This window comes from Oncorhynchus mykiss, chromosome 15, assembly GCF_013265735.2.
Source record: "Oncorhynchus mykiss isolate Arlee chromosome 15, USDA_OmykA_1.1, whole genome shotgun sequence".
In the NCBI taxonomy this organism is placed as follows: domain Eukaryota; kingdom Metazoa; phylum Chordata; class Actinopteri; order Salmoniformes; family Salmonidae; genus Oncorhynchus; species Oncorhynchus mykiss.
In genome coordinates, this window is record NC_048579.1 from 34276670 (window position 1) to 34300233 (window position 23564).

The window sequence follows — 23564 nt, forward strand, 5'->3', positions numbered from 1 at the left end:
CTATCTGTGTTGCCATATATGAATGTGTGATTCAATAGTGGACCCCCTCGAAAGGCATAAACTTTAACTCCCCCATCCTCAATTCCACTGGTGCTTTAGTCAACTGCTGCTTCTCACTGTGAGTAAGGGCACTCTCTTTTCTCCCTTATCCTTTTCCCCTCTGCTTCCTTTTCATTTCTTTCATTTTTTTTCTCTCCCTTGCCCTCTCTTTCTTCATCGCAAACTTGAGAATGGCAGCCAATCAGAAGCAGAGTCCCCTTTGCTTCAGCCTCCCTGACATCCACAGCGAGAAGTGGTGCAGCGAGAGAGAAAGAGGGTGAGGGAGGGAGTCAGAGAGAGAGAGAGAGAGCGATAGATGGACAAAGAGAAGGAGAGAGGGAAAGAGAAAAAAGAGAGAGAGGCAGGAAGAGAGAGGATAGAAAGAGGGTGGGGGAAGAAGATCAAATGTGAGGCAGGAGGTGGAGCAAGAGAGGGAGGTAGAGGGAGAAGAGCATAGAGAGAGACAGAGGAAGCAGGCAGTAGGCTCACACAAACACTGACACACACACTAGCGCTTGCAGTACTGTTCAGTCTTGGATGTAAGTGCAGCCAAGAGGAGATAGAATAAGTGCCACCGCTAAGCACTGCTACGCGAGGAGTGGGGAGACAGTACCATGACACTCAGAAACACAGATGGACAATACTACTAGCTGTGAATAACAAAGGTAAGGTTCAGTTTTTTTGTTTTCTATTCTCTGTGTTGTAGGATTTTTTATATCAAATCTCTGGTGTTATATCAAATCTCTCATCTCCATCTCTGCAGTCTTAGGAAACTTCAAAAAAAAAAGTGCCTGATGAAGGGCAGTAGCTACACGTAGGATTTTAATTTGACAGGAAATGTGAATTATTATTTCGATTATGATTAATGCACATTTTTGTAGGGGTTCATACATGAGTTGATACATTTTTTTGGAACAGAAAATCAAGCCTGAAATTTCAAAGTGAAAATTACAAAGTGGAAATTACTTTAGAAGCATTTTTTAAACCTCAAATACACTACAGGTTTTACATTTCCTATCAAAATCTGTAAATGCATTCAGATACTTTCTTAAACAAAATAGGATGAACAGTGCTCATGAATGCAGAGACTTTTTATGAAAACAAACTAGGACTGGCACAGTGCTCGTACAGTGGAATTACGGATGTTGAAGGGCAGCAGCTACATACAGGTAACTGCCAAAATAAAAGAAACAGCAACATAACGTGTCTTAATAGGGCGTTGGGCCACCACAAGCCACCAGAACAGCTTCAATGCTTCTCACTTTGGCATAGATTCTAGAAGTTTCTGGAACTCTATTGGAGAGGTATGCGACAACATTCTTCCACAATAATCATTTGGTGTTTTGTTGATGGAAAACACTGTCCAGAATCTCCCATAAGTGTTTAATTGGGTTGAGTTCTGGTGACTGACTGACGTGTGTGTGCGCACATACACACACACACTTTAAACCCCCATGCTCCTTTGAGACACCTATTGAGATCTCTTCTTCTAACCATGGTAGCCAAAACAATGGGCAACTGGGAATTTTTATACATGACCCTAAGCATGATGGGATGTTAATTACTTAATTAACTCTGGAACCACACGTGTGAAAGCACCTACTTCAATATACTTTGAATTATACGTATCCCTCATTTACTCAAGTTTCATTATTTTCGGCAGTTACCTGTAAATTTAGAGACTTCCTAAACAAAATAGGACTAGCATTGCGCTAGCTCATAGGACAGATTTACAGATTCCTCCAGTGTATCACTCTGATGAAATGTTTCATGACCGGCCTCACATGCTTCCAATAAGCTAAATCATATTCAGACTTTTATGTCAGCTACAAGAGTGATTTGTGTGTGTGTGGTAGCAATGGCAAAACCGTACATGTAGTTAAGTGTGAACAGGTTTGACGGTGAGGCACTACACTACTGCTCCTATCTCAGCTCAGATGCATGGAAGGGTGAAAGAGTTCATTGTGGGGTTTTGAGCACTGCAATAATAGGGGCAATGAGTATGTTAGGATGTTTATGTTCTATATACCCTACAGCACAGAACTAATCTCTCTGTCCCTCTCTCTCTCTCCATCCCCATGTCTCTATCTTTCTCTGCATCTCTGCATCCCTCTGTCTCTTTCTCTCTCTCATCTTTCTTCCTCTCCCTATCTGCTGTTGTGTGCTATGGGGCTTGGTAGAGACTGCCTTATAGTCACACGTGATTTATAAGGGTGCAGTTTGTACTGGGTCATTTGGGTAATGCCATTATTGTTTAACACAAATTAACCACTAACATTTTTATGAATTATTATTGTCAGATATGTACTGGCCTTTCAGCGTTCGAATGAATAATAGCAAAACCCTGTATCCCTCCCACACAGACACTGCATGGTTCTCTCTCTCTCTCTCTCCCAAATACTCAACCAAAGCTTTCAACAGGCTCAAATTGAAACATGACAGACCGAACTCTAAATGATCATGTTGGATATATATAGGAAAATCTGGAAAAAAAATCACATGCTGATCAGAAGGGTTGTCATTGTTATAAAATGCTTGGATCAGGCAACAAAGTTAATTTTGTGTAGTAGGGCTCATCTAAAACACATAATACAAAATATAATCAATGAACTGACATGGACAGCAAAATAAATTGTGAATGAAATTGTAAGCTTTCCGTTCAGTTTTAGTGCATCAAAATCACACCACTAACTCTAAGTGACAATTTATGCAATTGAAAGGATTTTGTCTGTTCATGGCCTCACACATTGTATAGTTCGACCTCCTTTTGGACCAGTTTTCAAGGTACAAAGTGAAGACAGCATTTCAAAACTGCATTTCAAAATTGCAGCAGGTTCTGTAAAGAGTTGTCAAGCCTTGCCAGAGACTGCAGCAGGCAGCCAGGATGCTTGCGATGTTGGAAAGGTCTAGGGCTCCACCAAGTGGACACGTTTTTCAAGTCTGCCGCTTTTTCACAGCTGCATCACCACCCCTACTGTAGTAGCACTTAGGCTCTGTGGTGGTCTGTCAATTGTGTAGTCTGTCAGTGTGCAATCAGTAGCTAAAGCCACTCAGTCTGTCAATCACAAAACAGGCATTTATAGTCCTTGACCCCATTGCACCACAACTGCCTTAATCTCAAGTGCACAGTTTTGTTAAAAGAAGAACCACAAATTGTTTTTGGCAAATACGTATTCAAACCATCGCTCCGTCTTGTTAAGATAGGTCTATCCACAGGGACATCACATGAACAAAATATAGCCCATGATGGATTTGGTCATATTTTGGTAGAATGTAACATAAATAAGACATTCTCAAACTGTGGGACGTGGACCACTGGTTGTCTGTAAAAGTTTGCTGATTGCAGAGCAAGATTTGTGTGTGCGACTGAAGTTTGATTATTGTAGAAGAGTATGTGGGCATCAGTGGCCTATATATATATATATACAGTCGGGAGAACAAGTATTTGATACACTGCCAATTTTGCAGGTTATCCTACTTACAAAGCATTTAGAGAGACGGAATCTAAAACAAAAATCCAGAAAATCACATTGTATGATTTTTAAGTAATTAATTTGCATTTTAATGCATGACATAAGTATTTGATACATCAGAAAAGCAGAACTTAATATTTGGTAAAGGAACCTTTGTTTGCAATTACAGAGATCATGCGTTTCCTGTAGTTCTTGACCAGGTTTGCACACACTGCATCAGGGATTTTGGCCCACTAATCCATACAGACCTTCTCCAGATCCTTAAGGTTTCGGGGCTGTCGCTGGGCAATATGGACTTTCAGCTCCCTCCAAAAATGTTCTGTTGGGTTCAGGTCTGGAGACTGGCTAGGCCACTCCAGGACCTTGAGATGCTTCTTACGGAGCCACTCCTTAGTTACCCTGGCTGAGTGTTTTGGGTCGTTGTCATGCTGGAATACCCAGCCACGACCTATCTTCAATGCTCTTACTGAGGGAAGGAGGTTGTTGGCCAAGATCACGCGATACATGGCCCCATCCATCCTCCCCTCAATAAGGTGCAGTCGTCCTATCCCCTTTGCAGAAAAGCATCCCCAAAGAATGATGTTTCCACCTCCATGCCTCACGGTTGGGATGGTGTTCTTGGGGTTGTACTCATCCTTCTTCTTCCTCCAAACACGGCGAGTGGAGTATAGACCAAAAATCTCTATTTTTGTCTCATCAGACCACATGATCTTCTCCCATTCCTCCGCTGGATCATCCAGATGGTCATTGGCAAACTTCAGACGGGCCTGGACATGCGCTGGCTTGAGCAGGGGGACATTGCGTGCGCTGCAGGATTTTAATCCATGACGGCGTAGTGTGTTACTAATGGTTTTCTTTGAGACTGTGGTCCCAGCTCTCTTCAGGTCATTGACCAGGTCCTGCCGTGTAGTTCTGGGCTGATCCCTCCCCTTCCTCATGATCATTGATGCCCCACAAGGTGAGATCTTGCATGGAGCCCCAGACCGAGGGTGATTGACCGTCATATTGAACTTCTCACTAAGCTGCTTGCCTATTGTCCTGTAGCCCATACCAGCCTTGTGCAGGTCTACAATTGTATCAATGATGTCCTTCCACAGCTCTCTGGTCTTGGCCATTGTGGAGAGGTTGGAGTCTGTTTGATTGAGTGTGTGGACAGGTGTCTTTTATACAGGTAACGAGTTCAAACAGGTGCAGTTAATACAGGTATTGAGTGGAGAACAGGAGGGCTTCTTAAAGAAAAACTAACAGGTCTGTGGGAGCCGGAATTCTTACTGGTTGGTAGGTGATCAAATACTTATGTCATGCAATAAAATGCAAATGAATTACTTAAAAATCATACAATGTGATTTTCTGGATTTTTGTTTTAGATTCCGTCTCTCACAGTTGAAGTGTACCTATGATAAAAATTATAGACCTCTACATGCTTTGTAAGTAGGAAAACCTGCAAAATCGGCAGTGTATCAAATACTTGTTCGCCCCACTGTGTGTGTGTGTATATATATATATATATATATATATATATATATATATATATATATATATATATATATATATTTATATATATATACATACACTCCATTATAAGGGATGCTTAGGGAGCAATCTGCACTGTATTGCTAAATGGAATGGTCTTAGCTGGTCTCAGGGTGGTTATTTATTCCATATTAAGGCTGCTGTTGCAGATAGGTTTTGAATCTCAAGAGAAATGCACCCAGAATACTCCTACAGTATAAAGGGCGAGAGCAATTCCACTGACCGTTTCTGTTAGGAGTCTAAACACTCCCAACTTATTCAACACTGTGTGTGTTCTTAAAAGTCATATTCAAAGGACAGATAAATGGTTGATAACCATATAAGCCTTCATAGAAATAGTGTTTATTCCACTAGCTTTTGCCAGAATGGACAACCATAAATTGCCAAACGCTCTATTTAAAGACTTAAATTTTAAGAGCATATTTAATGATTTGTTGTTTCATGCATCTCTGTCTGTTTGCATGCCAAGCCTCTCAAGCTTCCTACCACCTAATATAATCATAAACAACATTTTTAATATACTGTAGGCATTTAATTGACTAATCAAACCAAGATGATTCAGTGAGAGGAGTTATAGCATCTGGTCAAGAAATCGAGTCAGTACGCTCTGCTCAGGGTGTGGAGGAATTTTAAAAAGACACACTGGCCTAATGCTTAATAGACATGGTGCATCAAAGATTAATATCCAGAATGCTATTAAAACTCAAGGACAGCCTTGAATGATAATTAGAAAATGCAATCACAGGAATCAGACCAAATTAATTGCCAGCCAATGTTTCCCGATTTCCGGGGTTCTGCGCCTGCCATGCCGCCTGTCATACTCATGGCAAAGCCTGGACACGTAGTGAAGTGATAACAGCACATCATCATCAGCTTATGGCTTACTGGCACCCCACGACTTCCCCCAATCAGCGTGGCTTCATTCTGTATCTTCTATCTGTTGGTAGGGACAGCGACACCTACAGTTGATATCACATTTTCTTGGTTCATCCAGTACATGTTGTTAAGCGTACTGTATGTTTTGTGAAAATCATTACTTTGTCCTCACGTAGTGCACATTTTTATTAAATTAGTGATTGTTCTTGTACTTTAACAAGGTTAAACATCTGGGAAACTGCTGGACCGAGGTCTGGCAGACTGAAAATGAACTTTAATGGTTTAGTTACACTTTATGTTTTGAAGGCTTGACCTTGGATGACAGCTGAGACCATACCAGTATTCCCAATCACAACTGTCTCTCTCTGTCGCTGTCCTAACCTTTTAACATTTGGATATAAGTCATAACCTGTCTGTTTGAGAGTCATGGTTTGATTCAGTGTAGGCATTAGCCTTAATGACATGAATTACATTCCACAGTGCTCTTTAAGACTGATGGAATGAATAATGTTTTATTTTGAGATCTCATTAGCTGAATTATTTGATTTGCATTCATGGGATAACATGCATTTACATGTGGCGGTGCTTCAATTTCATCAATGGAACCTTACTAATTTGGCTACAAACAAGGTCCTTTGTTTTTTCATTTTTTTTATTGATTGTTGAACAAAAGCAGAGAAATGATCTAATATGGTCCTTGCTTGTTCAAGGCCCCTCGTGAGTTACACAATGAATGCTTGTCAGGATGGCGCTGGTACTATGGCCTTTCCACCAGCTTCACACTAAATGGGCTCTTTTTATAAAAGGAGGACAAGATTTATTAGGATTAACTTTCCAAAGTCCATAAATTATGCATGCATCCGCAAATTACCTATCAAGGCTGGCCCTGGTGGGGATTCTGCTTCATCTAGGCACTACAGACTGGTTAGCTGATAACGTCACAAAGACGATGTGTGTGCTTCGAGGGGGCAGAGGTCTGTATTTTTCATGATTCTGGGTGGCCAGACAGCTAACAACAATGACAAGAAGCTGCCATGTGGGGATTCGCAGGTGGCTCATTGTCTCTTGTTATGATACCATGTCTTTCTTGTTTTGAGGTGTTTTGACTCTTGTCACGTCTATGATTATACAGTATGGCTAAAATTAACAATGTGCTTGAAAGAGAACAAGTGCTCATTGTGCAAATGTATTTATTATTTCAATAAAGATTTGGAGAGGAAATATAGTTTACATGTTGTCAACAATCCTTTGATTCTAAGCCAACCCAGCCTCTTTGCTACATGGTTGCACACTCATTGGTTTTGTTGCTAAACAACCCACTGTCTACATAGCGCGTGCCATGGAGTCAATAATACAATGGCTACCTTTAGAAGCCAAGGTTTGGCTGCCAGCAAGCCCAGTAGATATAGCTTTGTCAGTGGTCAGTCACCATGTATCAATTAACAGGAAGATGGCTAGCTTAAGTTGAACTTGAACCAGGCTAGGAAAACTGTGGTTGAGTTAGCTAGCTAGCTAGCTAAGTATCTAGCAAGCTAGCTAACTTCCTTCAATTTCATGGCGGTTTTATAATTCACTTTGTCAATACCTATTGTTTCATTTCACAACTGGCTAGCAAAATAAAACTAATGATGAAACCAGAAAATAGCTGTTACTATACTGTATTACTTACTACTACTCTATTACTAATCAAATCTGCAAAAACAATCGATCAATGTATTACATTTTAATGTTTTATTGTAAGGGAAATTAAAATAGGCCAGGCAACGTGTTGCAGTAGGCCTTTGTAGAATAATACAAAACATATCCTTGACTGTAACCAAAAACAAATTACTCTTGTAATTCATCCTTTACAATTGTTTATGCACTATTTACCAAGCATTGGTACTTATGTTTATATCAGGAATCAAGGTAAGACCCAAGTGCAGACTTTGTGAAAAAGGGAGACTGTGGAAAAATAGGAACAGAGACAATTGCTGGTTGACTTGAACAAAAAAGACGAACTGGCCCAGACATACAGAAAACACAGGTATAAATACCCAGAGGATAAGTGGGGAAGATGGGCGACACCTGGAGGAGGTGGAGACAAGCACAGGACAGGTGGAACAGATCAGGGCGTGACAGTTTATGGCAAATAATTGGACCTGCACGCCTTGCAGGTAAATATTATTCTGGACTGCATTATTTACCTTACTGTATTACTCTAGTACCAATCAAATCTACAAATCAAATTGATCAAATCTGCTACAAGTTTGGCTACCAGCAAGTTTAAGCTAGTTTAAGCTAATCCTAGGTAAAATGTATGACTCTTTGAGATGCCGATTGGAGCTAGAATTCCTTTACTAAAAGCTCTATTCAATCTGTATCGCTGAAGCATTACAGATTACACTATAGACATTTAAAGGTAATTTCTGATTGGGCCAACATATGCAGTGTTTACCTTGAAAGCAGTCTCTGCCAATGCGGGAGCATTGCCTTTAGCTGAACTTAAATTTCGTAATGCTGGACAAATGCAAAATGGATTTTATATAGCCCAAGATAATTAATGAATGCATTTAAGGAAGTTTCTAATTCCATATAATTCATAATTGTCCCCCACGATGAAATTGGGCAGGGAACTGAGGATCTGTCTCCATCTGTCTGTCCGTTCGTACATTAGTCACACGCAATATTTCAGATGGCACCGGCCCGATTTTGACGAAGTTTGGTTGAATGCTCATCATTGCTATAGAGATCTGGCATTTACAAAATTACACTGATTGGGCCAAGGCGGGAGCTATAGTAATTAACAAAAATGTGTTAGTCACACGCAATCTCAATTGACCCAAGGGTTGGGGGGGGTGACATGTTTATGTTGCCTGTTTTTTTCTCTAGGAAGATTAAGCAGTAGCAATGTACAACACTGGCAACACTAAAGAGCTTTGAAACCAATTATCTCTTGATACAGATAAAATATCTTAATATGAGCCAGTTTGCTAGAGCAGGAAAATTATCCTGCAACAACTAATGTGAATTATTATTGGGATTATAATAATTAATGTACATGTTTGGAAGTCTGTCATTTCAAATGGGCAATTACAAACTTCAGAAGTCTTGATAAAACCTCAAATGCACTACACATGTTTTATTTCATGCAAAAGTTATCCTGCAATGGGTGATCAAATTAAGATCCTACATCTGTATTAGACACAATCAGACAATATGACCATTGGGGGGATATTGAAACCCAATATGACTGCCTCAAGTCAATATCCTGCTTGTGTTATCTCTCTAATTTATCCATGTTCTTCTTCTTCACAGGGATCAATAAGGGATCAAAGGGAAGAAGACTACAATGCCTGATTTGGTTACATTTCATTCCAGCGTGCATCCTACCAGAAGTCCATTACCATAACTCATTAGTCATACATAACTATTTCCCCGTGTGATTGGATACCATGATAACCAATCACTTCCTGGGTCTACTGATGCTCTCCATCCTGCAGCCAATCAATGCCCTGCCTGTGGCACCTGGAAATACTGTGAATCTCTTGGGAACATCACAAGAGAAGGATGATGGAAGGATACTCCAGCGCTCCAAACGAGGATGGATGTGGAATCAATTCTTTCTTCTGGAGGAGTACACAGGGAATGACAACCAGTATGTTGGCAAGGTAAGGGTTTTGTGCACCATTTTTATGGGACATTCTTTGTATGCTGCCTTGAGGTGGTCGATTATGGCAAAGTGCACTCAATCAAAAGGACTGTTCCTGTTGTACTTGACATAACTTTCAATAGTTTCAGAAAATGTATCCATAAATAGAGAGGAGTGCACCAAATGAGAACTCCCTTAATGTAAGTACTAGCTTGTTAGGCCAATGATCATAGGTGAAGGGAATGGGCATCTATATCCAAGCAACAGGCAACTAATTCCAGCCATCTTCCCTCATTCACAGAACAACTCAAAAACAACAAAGGTGGATATAAATGAGTAAAAAAATTAGGAATCGTCACTCAAATTAGCGATTTAACATGACACATGGAGGAGGAATAGATGTTCCATATTCGACAGACAACTTAACCAAATCAAGTCATGAGGCAGACATAACGGCTAAACAAAATAACTGACCCAGTCCCTCACATCGCCAAGGGCCTAAGAGCCTCCACTGTCATGATGACACAGCTCTTCAACTGACAGAGGCTTGTGTTAGCCAGTCAGGGACCAGATAAGAACGCATAAAAGTGGAAATATTTCTCAGAGCTATAACCCCCCACTTTAGATCAAAGGAGTGACGTGTCAAGCCACCAGTGTTAGTGCTAACACAGAGACAGCTAGTCGCAGTGTTAGAGACAACGTTACAGTTATCATCCTGAGGGAGGGGAACGAGGTGACTGTCGACAGCCAATTTTCTCAGAGGAAGCTGGCTTTCATCACCTGCCTCATCCTCAGGAGTAAACAAGTGTCACGGTACAGGGTGGAGTATGAGGATATGACTACCAGTTTGGCAGATAGCATCATCCTGACGGGTTGGAGACAGGGGAACAACAAGAAGACAAAGATGGAGAGAAGAGGGAAGAAGGGAAAGTGGGTAATGGAGAGAAAAATAATGAATCAATCAAGTCAGGCCAATGAAATTTCACTTCACATAATTTTGGCTTTCTTTCTGACTCCGATGATCTTTGGCTGGCACACTGGCAAGTTTCTTTGCATGACAACAATCACATGTGCTGGCTCTTGACTCACTCAGTGTCCAAAATCATTCACAATTAAACTGTCAGAATGACATGAGGTCTCAATGAATAAAGTTGGTGAAAAAACAAAGCCCACATGCTGGCTTTACTGGGGAAGTGAATAGTGATCACGACCTCTAATTCCATCAGCTTCACTCTGGAGTTGGTTTCTGTGATGAAAATGTGGTGAAAAGCCAGGGCCGATAGACAGGCACTTAAAGGCCCAGGACCAAGCCATATTTCAGTGCACTGTGGGAGGATTTATTTATTTCACATCCAATCAAGTCCCCCATCCACCAACCCTCTCCCTAAACCCACATACAACTACAGTATCTTCCTCCTCTCCACTGGTGTAGCGGAAACCCCCTCAGCCCCCTACAAGGAGGGGGGACCCACCAACACTGTCTAAATTGTAATATAATTTTGTATAAAATAACTTTGACAGTAACCCTCCTTTTAAATGTCCATATGTAGCAAGCAAACTGTTTGTTTTGTCCAATATACATGGGTACAATATAGTTTAATGCATCCAATTAGCCAATTTCTCAGCTGCGCCAACGGCAGACCGCCTTAGCCTCCTCACATAATTGGCTATCAAGTTTTTAAAAAAAGTTCTGTGAATAAGGTCGGAGAGTGAGTTCATTGTTAAAACCTCTCTGGGAAAGGCGGGACAGTCGCGTCCCACTTGACCAATTGCCAGGGAAAATGCATTAAATCACACATGTAAGATACCAAATTAAAGCTACACTTGTTGTGAATCCAGCCAACATGTCAGATTTCAAAAAGGTTTTTCTGCGAAAGCATAAGATGCTATTATCTGATGATAGCACAACAGTAAACAAAGAGAGCATAGCATATTTCAACCCTGCAGGCACCACACTAAACACAGAAATAAAATATAAATCATGCCTTACCTTTGAAGAGCTTCTTTTGTTGGCACTCCAATATGTCCCATAAACATCACAAATGATCCTTTTTTTCGATTAATTCTGTCGATATACAGTGCCTTGCGAAACTATTCGGCCCCCTTGAACTTTGCGACCTTTTGCCACATTTCAGGCTTCAAACATAAAGATATAAAACTGTATTTGTTTGTGAAGAATCAATAACAAGTGGGACACAATCATGAAGTGGAACGACATTTATTGGATATTTCAAAAAAATGTAACAAATCAAAAACTGAAAAATTATTCAGCCCCCTTAAGTTAATACTTTGTAGCGCCACCTTTTGCTGCGATTACAGCTGTAAGTCGCTTGGGGTATGTCTCTATCAGTTTTGCACATCGAGAGACTGAATTTTTTTCCCATTCCTCCTTGCAAAACAGCTCGAGCTCAGTGAGGTTGGATGGAGAGCATTTGTGAACAGCAGTTTTCAGTTCTTTCCACAGATTCTCGATTGGATTCAGGTCTGGACTTTGACTTGGCCATTCTAACACCTGGATATGTTTATTTTTGAACCATTCCATTGTAGATTTTGCTTTATGTTTTGGATCATTGTCTTGTTGGAAGACAAATCTCCGTCCCAGTCTCAGGTCTTTTGCAGACTCCATCAGGTTTTCTTCCAGAATGGTCCTGTATTTGGCTCCATCCATCTTCCCATCAATTTTAACCATCTTGCCTGTCCCTGCTGAAGAAAAGCAGGCCCAAACCATGATGCTGCCATCACCATGTTTGACAGTGGGGATGGTGTGTTCAGGGTGATGAGCTGTGTTGCTTTTACGCCAAACATAACGTTTTGCATTGTTGCCAAAAAGTTCAATTTTGGTTTCATCTGACCAGAGCACCTTCTTCCACATGTTTGGTGTTTCTCCCAGGTGGCTTGTGGCAAACTTTAAACAACACTTTTTATGGATATCTTTAAGAAATGGCTTTCTTCTTGCCACTCTTCCATAAAGGCCAGATTTGTGCAATATACGACTGATTGTTGTCCTATGGACAGAGTCTCCCACTTCAGCTGTAGATCTCTGCAGTTCATCCAGAGTGATCATGGGCCTCTTGGCTGCATCTCTGATCAGTCTTCTCCTTGTATGAGCTGAAAGTTTAGAGGGACGGCCAGGTCTTGGTAGATTTGCAGTGGTCTGATACTACTTCCATTTCAATATTATCGCTTGCACAGTGCTCCTTTGAATGTTTAAAGCTTGGGAAATCTTTTTGTATCCAAATACGGCTTTAAACTTCTTCACAACAGTATCTCGGACCTGCCTGGTGTGTTCCTTGTTCTTCATGATGCTCTCTGCGCTTTTAACGGACCTCTGAGACTATCACAGTGCAGGTGCATTCATACGGAGACTTGATTACACACAGGATGATTTTATTTTTCATCATTAGTCATTTAGGTCAACATTGGATCATTCAGAGATCCTCACTGAACTTCTGGAGAGAGTTTGCTGCACTGAAAGTAAAGGGGTTGAAAAATTTTGCACGCCCAATTTTTCAGTTTTTGATTTGTTAAAAAAGTTTGAAATATCCAATAAATGTCGTTCCACTTCATGATTGTGTCCCACTTGTTGTTGATTCTTCACAAAAAAATACAGTTTTATATCTTTATGTTTGAAGCCTGAAATGTGGCAAAAGGTCGCAAAGTTCAAGGGGGCCGAATACTTTCGCAAGGCACTGTATATCCAAAATGTCAATTTATTTGGGGCGTTTGATCCAGAAAAAAACAGCTTCCAATTTGCGCAACGTCACTACAAAATATCTCAAAAGTTACCTGTAAACTTTGCCAAAACATTTCAAATTACTTTTGTAATACAACGTTAGGTATTTTTAAACGTTATTAATCGATCAAATTGTAGACGGGACAATCTGTGTTCAATACAGGAAGACAACAAACTCACGCTACTTTTCTAGTCATGCGCCTTCTCAAAATATACACTTCCAATGACACAAATTCAAGATGGCAGTACTTCTTCATTACACAAAGGAATAACCTCAACCAATTTCGAAAGACTGGTGACATCCAGTGGAAGCGGTAGGTACTGCAAACAAGTGCCTTAGAAATCTGGTTTCCCACGGAATAATCATTGAATAGACAGTGACCTCAATAAAAAAAAAATCTGAATGCGGTTTTGCCTGCTACATAAGTTCTGTTATACTCACAGACATGATTCAAACAGTTTTAGAAACTGCAGAGTGTTTTCTATCCAAATCTACTACTAATATGCATATCTTATATTCTTGGCATGAGTAGCAGGAAGTTGAAATTGGGCACGCTATTTATCCAAAAGGGAAAATGCTGCCCCCTATCCCAAAGAGATTTTAAAGATGGACAAACAAAAGGCAAGACCAAGTGGTGCATGAAAATGCAGCAAAAATACTTTATCTGATCAAGCTAGTGCCAATTACAGAAGATATCCAAATCAGCAAATCTACCACCTCGTCCTCGACTGTCAAAACACCATTGCAGGTAGAAGCTAGTAGGCCTACTTATGTAGCAGCTACCACTAGCAACCTCCCATTCCTGACAGAGACATCACTGCCCGGGACTGGCAATGACAGTGGCCTTGCTCCTCTTCTTCTTACTCCCCTCAAGAATAGTGACAGTTCCAGTGAGAGTGTCAGCCCACTTTCTCCTGCTCCTTCTCTCCCAGAAAACTAAGACCCAGCGGCACTCATGAGAGCGACCCCACTTCTGTGAACACTGGTAAGCCTATGAGTAATTAGACGGAAAAACCTGTGGAGTCTGAGTTCCAATGTGTAATATAAATAGGCTACCAGCTAAATACTGTATATAGCTATAGATAGGCTAGTAAGTTAGACTGCATTGTCTCCATAATGAAGAGACACCAGTGTTCCTCTCAGTTGAGTTTGTCTAATCAAAATAATAAAACAAAATAAAATCTTTAAATGTGGGAAGATAAATAATGATGTTATTGTTTCGGTTTGTTGAGAACTCGTTTCTTCAGCTGTCATTGTACTATTGTGATTTACCAGAACAATATTGGTACATTTTAGGAGCAGGTTTACCGACACACTGGATCAATCTGGTATCTTATCATGGTGTAGACAGTCTCAATACACATCTCAGACGTTTAGGGCTCATCATAGATGTACATCATATAAAATATTGTGCTGTAGTGATTTAAACTGTTCATGATGCTGAAATGGCTTCTCTTTTAGGTGAACTTTACAGTTTGAATGTCCCAGGGTAGTGCTAATCTATGATCAGTTATTAATGATTACATGAACATGGATGCCCTGATCCTAAATCAGCACTCCTACTCTGCAAAACTTAATGAAAATTGGTCCAGGTGTGTATTTGTCAGAAAACTCCACTGCATGTGCCTCTTGGAGTTGTTCATTCACTATCACCTGATCTTCAGCGAGCTATTTCAGACTGCCACTAGCAGACTGCCAATGAGTGAGAGTATTTAACCTCTCTAGGGTAGGGGGCAGCATTCGGGATTTTGGATGAAAAGCATGCCCAGATTTAACGGCCTGCTACTCGGGCCAAGAAGATATGATATGCATATAACTGGTAAACTGTTAAAATAGAGTCTGTGAGTATAACAGAACGGATTTAGCAGGTGAAAACCTGAGAAAAATCCATTCAGGAAGTAGTTTTTGTTTTGGTTTTGTAGTTTTCAATGCCATTACAGTATCCATTGACTTAGGACTCCATTTGTAGTTCCTATGCCTTCCACTAGATGTCAGCAGTCTTTAGAAATCGTTTCAGGCTTGTATTCTTATAAATGAGGGAGTAAGACCAGTCTAAATGAGTGGACCCTAACGTGTCGCAGAGCTTTTTCAGGCGCATGTGCATTTCTTGTTTACCTTTTATATTGACAACGTTATTGTCCGGTTGAAATATTATAGATCATTTAGGCTAAAAACAACCTAAGGATTGAATACAAACATCGTTTGACATGTTTCTATGAACTTTACAGATACAATTTGGATTTTTTGTCTGATTGTTTTGACTGAGTTTGAGCCTGTGGATTACTGAAGAAAACGTTTTTGGATATAAAGAGAATTCATCGAACAAAAGGAACATTTATTGAGTAAATTATTGTCTTCTGATTGCCACCATATGAAGATCATCAAAGGTAAGGGATTAATGTTATCTCTATTTCTGAGTTTTGTAACGCTTCTGCTTGGCTGGTTATTGTTTTTAATAATTTGTCAACTGGGCTATTATCTGGGCTAGGTGTGTTCTGGGCTAGGTATGTTCTGGGCTAGGTATGCTTTCGCCGTAAAACATTTTGTAAATATGACACTGTGGTTGGTTTAACAAGAAGTTCATTTATAAACCTATGTAAAATATTTGTTGTTTTCTGAATTTTTATAATTAGCATTTCTGTAATTGAATATGGTGCTCTGCAACCTCACTGGATGTTGGCCAGATGGGACGCTAGCGTCCCACGTACCCTAGAGAGGTTATTAACAAGCCAAGCCCTCGTCAAGGGAGGCCTACTTTTTCAGTATGAAGTGTGAACACTTGCAATGTAATCAGACAGCTTTTGTGTCTGGAGTTTATTTCTGTAGGGGTGCAGTGGCCCACATCACTTTCAGTTCCATCCAAGCTATGCATGTGAAGAAAACCCCTTTAACCTTGTGGTAGTGTGTGATGCTTTGTGTCTGTAATCAAATGCTGCCGGTCTTCAGTTCCCACTACAGTTTCTTCCTGAATCCAGTTTCTACTCTTCCTAGTAAAAAATGAAGAATCTGAAATAACACAACTGAATGTGTATAATCCCCGAGTACAACAACTTGAGTTTATGTCCAAGATTATACACTAAACAAAAATATAAACGCAACATGCAACAATTTCAAAGATTTTACTGAGTTCCAGTTCCTATCGGTAAATCAGTCAACTGAAATACATTCATTAGGCCATAATCTATGGATTTCACATGACTGGGAATACAGATATGCATTTGTTGGTCACAGACCTTAAAATAAACAATAGGGACGTGGACCAGAAAACCAGTCCGTATCTGGTGTGACCACCATTTACCTCATGCAACTTGACCTCTCCTTTGCATAGAGTTGATCAGGCTGTTGATTGTGACCTGTGGTATGTTGTCCAACTCCTCTTCAATGGATGTGCGAAGTTGCTGGATTTTGCCGGGAACTGGAACACGCTGTCGTACAGGTCGGTCCAGAGCATTCCAAACATGCTCAATGGGTGACATGTCTAGTGAGTATGCAGCCTATGAACGAACTGAGACATTTTCAGCGTCCAGGAATTGTGTACAGATCCTTGCGACATGGGGCTGTGCATGCTAAAACATGAGGTGAAAGCTGCGGATGAATAACACGACAATGGGCATCAGGATCTTGACACGGTATCTCTGTGCATTCAAATTGCCATCGATAAAATGCAATTGTGTTTATTGTCTGTAGCTTATGCCTGCCCATACCATAACCCCACTGCCACCATGGGCACTTGTTTACAACGCTGACATCAGCAAACCAATCACACGACGGTACAGTTGAAACTGGGATTCATACTTGAAGAGAACACTTATCCAGTGTGTCAGTGGCTATCGAAGATGATCATTTACCCACTGAAGTCGGTTACAATGCCGAACTGCAATCAGGTGAAGACCCTTGTGAGTACGACGAGCACACAGATGAGCTTCCCTGAGATGGTTTCGTACAGTTTGTTTAGGAATTCTACGGTTGTGCAAACCCACGGTTTCATCAGCTGTCTGGGTGGCTTGTCTCAGACCATCCCACAAGGGAAGAAGCTGGATGTGGAGGTCCTGGGCTGGCGTGGTTGCACGTGTTCTGAGGTTGTGAGGCCGGTTGGACAAACTGCTAAATTCTCTAAAACAATGTTAGAGGTGGCTTACGGTAGAAAAATCAACATTCAATTCTCTTGTGGATATTCCTGCAGTCAGCATGACAATTGTACACTCCCTTAAAACTTGAGACATCTGTGTCATTGTGTTGTGTTACAAAACTGCACATTTTAGAGTGACATTTTATTGTCCCTGGCACAAGGTGTACCTGTGTAAAGATCATGCGGTTTAATCATTTTCTTGATATGCCACACCTGTCATGTGGATGGATTATCTTGGCAAATGAGAAATGCTCACTAACAGGTAAGCAATTTTGAGCATAACATTTGAAAGAAATTAACTTTGTGTGTATGGGACATTTCTGGGATCTTTTATTTCAGCTCATGAAAAATGCTTTTATTTCAGCTCATGCGTTTATATTTTTGTTCAGCATAGATTAATGACTAAGGGCTTTCCAGCACTCCAGCTGGAGTGGAAAATATTTGGGGTATCTCAGATTGTTCTGGCAATTCTGACATTGTAACTTCATTGAGAGAAAGGATGTTTAATATGTTTTTATATTTGTATCACAAACCTTTTTTTAATGAAAAACATGATAAAATGTGCCTTTTTTACTTATACATGCCTCCTTAACTTTTAAGAAGGCCCACATATTAATTTAAATGCATTCCAGGTGACTACCTCATAAAGCTGGTTTAGAGAATGCCAAGCGTGTGCAAAGTTGTCATCAAGGCAAAGGGTGGCTACACTGAAGAATCTCAAATATAACATGTATTTTGATTTGCTTCATACTTTTTTGGTTACTACATGATTCCATGTGTTATTTCATAGTTTTCATGTCATCACTATTATTCTCCAATGTAGAACATAGTACAAATAAAGAAAAACCCAAACTTTTGACTGGAACTGTATGTTGAGGTGGATGATGTTTGGATGAGTAAACAATCCATGGAAAAATAGTGCATTGGAATGTTGTCCTTTCTAATATAAGCAAGTGACTGTATTATGAACCTGTTTATTATCAATACTTACAGTATTTATTATCACAGATGTTCAAACCAACATTAGTGGAGAGAGAAAGGGAGAGAGAGAGAGAGAGAGAGAGAGAGAGAGAGAGCATAATTATTCTGTATCCTTTCGGGGCTCTTTTTTCCTATCTCCCCTCTGCAGCACTAAGCAATGCTCACTACAGACCTGACAAGAATTGCCAATGATTTTGCTACTTTACTGGCTATTCCTCTGTGCTTGTGCAAGGGGATTTAAGTCATCAACATGCTCCTCTGTCAAAGGCTCATTTTGTGCAACAAGAACTTTAGAAAAGAGAACCACCAAGCCTTACTTATAATACTGTATGTTACCTTGTTACTTGTGCTCACCTTGAATCCTAAAGAATGCATTGCTATTGAATTATAACTATTCTATGTTGGTACCAAACTCATTAAACAATAATCATTTCTGAAGGACAATATCATAGAAACTACAGTCTTTCTATATACAAATCAAATCAAATTGTATTTGTCACATACACATGGTTAGCAGATGTTAATGCGAGTGTAGCAAAATGCTTGTGCTTCTAGTTCCGACAATGCAGTAATAACCAACGAGTAATCTAACCTAACAATTCCACAACTACTACCTTATACACACAAGTGTAAAGGTATAAAGAATATGTACATAAAGATATATGAATGAGTGATGGTACAGAACGGCATAGCCAAGATGCAGTAAAATGGTATAGAGTACAGTATATACATATGAGATGAGTAAAGTAGGGTATGTAAAAATTATATTAAGTGGCATTGTTTAAAGTGGCTAGTGATACATTTTTATATCAAATCCCATCAATTTCCATTATTAAAGTGGCTGGAGGCCCGTCAGGAAGTCCAGTACCCAGTTGCACAGGGCGGGATCGAGACCCAGGGTCTCGAGCTTGATGACGAGATTGGAGGGTACTATGGTGTTACATGCTGAGTTGTAGTCGATAAACAGCATTCTTACATAGGTATTCCTCTTGTCCAGATGGGTAGGGCAGTGTGCAGAGTTGTTGCGATTGCATCGTCTGTGGACCTATTGGGGCGGTAAGCAAATTGAAGTGGGTCTAGGGTGTCAGGCAGGGTGGAGGTGATATGGTCCTTGACTAGTATCTCAAAGCACTTCATGATAACAGAAGTGAGTGCTACGGGGCGGTAGTCGTTTAGCTCATTTACCTTAGCTTTCTTGGGAACAGGAACAATGGTGGCCCTCTCGAAGCATGTGGGAACAGCAGACTGGGATAAGGATTGATTGAATATGTCCGTAAACACACCAGCCAGCTGGTCTGCGCATGCTTTGAGGATGCGGTTGGAGATGCCGTCTGGGCCTGCAGCTTTGCGAGGGTTAACACGTTTAAATGTTTTACTCACGTTGGCTGCAGTGAAGGAGAGTCCGCAGGTTTTGGTAGCAGGCCGTGTCAGTGGCACTGTATTTAGTCTGTCTGGGAGCAAGACATCCTGGTAGGCGAAGGGCTGCTTTTCTTTTTGTAGTTCGTGATTGACTGTAGACCCTGCCACATACCTCTTGAGTCTGAGCCGTTGGATTGCAACTCTACTTTGTCTCTATACTGTCGCTTAGCTTGTTTGACTGCCATGCTTTCATTTTTTTGCGCGAATGCTGCCATCAATCCACAGTTTCTGGTTTAGGAATGATTTAATCGTTGCTGTGGGTATAACATCGTCAATGTACTTTCTAATGAACTCGCTCACCGAATCAGCGTATTCGTCAATGTTGTTGTTGGACGCAACATGCGGGGCATTAGGCATTAGGTCATAAGTAGTACATATCATATAGCAAGTCATATACGTTTATGTTACTTATTTTACTCATGGATCGAATCTATACCACTACATGAATTCATAATACTGCATGAATCACTGCATGAATTGACACCATACTGTTTCATGAATGGATTGTGTAATACTGCATGAATCACCTCTATATTACCTACAAATACTGCATGAATCGACTCCGTACTGATGCATGAATTGACTCAATAATACTGCATGAATCCATACAGCACAGGGGTCTCAACTAACCTGTACCCTCAACTAACCTGTACCCATTGACTTGGTACCGGTACCCCCTGTATATTGCTTCATTATTGTTATTTTATTGTGTTACTTTATTTTCTTAAAACTGCATTGTTGGTTTAAGACCTTGTAAGTAAGCATTTCGGCGCATGTGACAAATACAATTTTATTTGATTATATTGTTTACCCCATACTAGTGTGCCAGCATGCCAAATATCCATACGGCTTGTGAAGTTGTCCATAAGCGGACCTCCAATAATTACCTTTTAGTGTTTACCGTTGGAGCGTGTTGTGTATTTTCTGCCTTTTTTAATTCAATAATTGCAAGCCAATGTACAGTACATCCCTTAGGCCTGTGTTGTCTGAGGATTGTCAAACTCCAATTAGCTGGCAGACCTGACAGTATGGCTCCACAGTATGGAGTTCCCTCTTCACCTCCCTTTGATGGTCTCCTCTTTGTTTTCTTCCTGTCAGTTATCTCTTTATGGGATTAACGACTGAGTCTGAAAAGCATAGGCTATGTCCCAAATGGTACCCTATTCCCTCTATAGTGCAGTGCTTTTGACCAGGGCCTATAGGAAACAGGGTACCATTTGGGACACAGCCATACTGCAGGAATCATCAGAGGAATGTTCAGTGTGAACGGAAACGACACAGGGTATAAATTAGTAATATGAATGCATTTTAGGAGCAGCTACAGATGTAGGATGTTAATTTGAGCCAGTTTGATAAATCAAGAAAACAATCTTGCAGGAACAGGAAGTATCATTTACTATGTAGATTATAGTTTCAGATTTGTTTATTGTTTGTTGTTGTTGATACATTTTTTGTTAGGTGCAAATCAAGTCTCACATTTTAAAGTCTAAATAATAAAAGAATTCCCAGCAACAAAAAGTGATAAAATTAAGATCCTACATCCCAGTACATTTTATGTCGAAATTATTATATTGACTTCATCATATTCTTAAATGTTCAGCAATGAACATCATGAGTAATACTATTCACAGACTGTAGCTGGGTCGTTCCAAAAATTCTGTACCTTTTGAAAAATGTAACTTTGTCAAGAAAAACATTTATTTCACCTCACATTATGTCATAAAGTGCTCATGTTCAACAGTTTTTTCCATATTTAGAGGTTAACGAAAATGACTATAGTAAGTGCCTATGAAGTGACAGGGTTGACAGTAACAGGGTTGACATTTTCATCTTAAAATAGCCATAAATCCCATTATGACAGGATGAATGCAAGGGTGCTGTGTGCAATAGGGAGTGGCAGTTGAATGCAAGCTTTAGAATTTAATTGAATTGTCTATCTATTGGTAACAGGGTTGACGGATACTTGCCAAAAAGAGAAGAACCAACTCATCTGCTTTTACACTATGATTTGATTATTAGATGTACAATATATGTATTTAAAAATATATATAATTTGGATAGTTTCAACATAAAACGAGAGTTCATTCAAGTAACAGGGTTGACCTTAAAATGAGGGACAGATGTAAATGAATGACTGCATGAATTAAATAATCTTCAGAAATTACTTTGTCACAAGCAACAAAATAACTACATGATGGTGAAAAGGACCAAATCACCCTCTAGAGGCCTCATGGGTGGAATGTTATTAAAATTGTTCTTTATTTCATAATTATAATAATTATTATTATTATTATTTATTGTTTTATCCCATCCCCACATCCCTTCTGTGATGTACATCAAGTGTCATATTGGGATGAAAACTCAGAAGGGAATACATTTCATTTCTATATCTGACATGGTAGAGGTGTCTTCTTTTTTAAAATCCATAACCATGTGTGTGAGGTGTATACCTTTGTTTTAAAGTTGATTTGTTTAAAACTACCAAGAAACACTCTGTGTGACTCTGATTTAGCCCGCTGCAGTAAAAGGTTTTAAGTGGCTTCAAATCTTCCTAGAAGTTACAGATGTGTACTGAAGGAAAATTATGATTTTTGGCACTGAAGCAAGTCTTTATTCATATTACAACAAGAGGTGTTGAATTCTTCACGTGGTCTATATTAAAGGGCAATTCATGAATATTTCATGCCATTAAAATTCAATATTGGTGCACAATTTCTACTTACAATATCTTTAGGGAACGACCCAGCTGTATTCATAGTCAGCATCCCAAATGGCACCTTATTCCCTATATAGTGCATTACTATTGACCAGGGCCAAGCATCAAATATGGAATAGGGTGCCATTCGAGACATAACCATAGTCGGGTCACGGTGTGCATCCTTCTCACTTTCTTCCCCAAGTTGCACTGTTGTTGAGCCCAGTTTTCAGATTGCAGAAAATACAGTGGCTTGCGAAAGTATTCACCCCCCTTGGCATTTTTCCTATTTCATTGCCGTACAACCTGGAATTAAAATGTTTTTTGGGGAGTTTGAATTTGATTTACACAACATGCCTACCACTTTGAAGATGCAACATGTTTTTTATTGTAAAACAAGAAATAACACAAAAAACGGAACAGTTGAGCGTGCCTAACTATTCACCGCCCCAAAGTCAGTACTTTGTAGAGCCACCTTTTGCAGCAATTACAGCTGCAAGTCTCTTGGGGTATGTCTCTATAAGCTTGGCACATCTAGCCACTGGGATTTTTTTTTTTCTTCAAGGCGATACTGCTCCAGCTCCTTCAAGTTGGATGGGTTTCGCTGGGTACAGCAATCTTTAAGTCATACCACAGATTCTCAATTGGATTGAGGTCTGGGCTTTGACTAGGCCATTCCAAGACATTTAAATGTTTCCTCTTAAACCTCTTGAGTGTTGCTTTAGCAGTATGCTTAGGGTCATTGTCCTGATGGAAGGTGAACCTCCATCTCTGGAAGATTGAAAAAGGTTTCCCTCAAGAATTTCCCTGTCTTTAGTGCCATCCATCATTCCTTCAATTCTGACCTGTTTCCCAGTCCCTGCCGATTAAAAACAACCCCATAGCATGATGCTGCCACCACCATGCTTCACTGTGGAGATGGTGTTCTTGGGGTGATATGAGGTGTTGGGTTTGCGTCAGACATAGCGTTTTCCTTAATGGCCAAAAAGGTACATTTTAGTCTCATCTGACCAGAGTACCTTCTTCCATATTTTTGGGGAGCCTCCTACATGCC

General features: G+C 40.1%; 1 protein-coding gene across 2 annotated transcripts in view; it reads left to right on the forward strand.

Moving 5' to 3' along the window:
- Positions 1-351: 351 nt before the first annotated feature.
- Positions 352-23564, forward strand: part of LOC110490016 (cadherin-10) — a 48890-nt gene continuing 25677 nt past the window's right edge. The window contains exons 1-2 of one of the 2 annotated variants that reach the window (XM_021563092.2): positions 352-704; positions 9219-9571. In XM_021563092.2, the coding sequence (XP_021418767.2) occupies positions 9356-9571 (216 nt within the window). In that variant the 5' untranslated portion in view covers positions 352-704; positions 9219-9355. Of the gene's footprint in view, positions 705-9218; positions 9572-14168; positions 14272-23564 lie in introns of those variants that run through there. The other variant, XM_036944303.1, reaches the window with a different exon arrangement.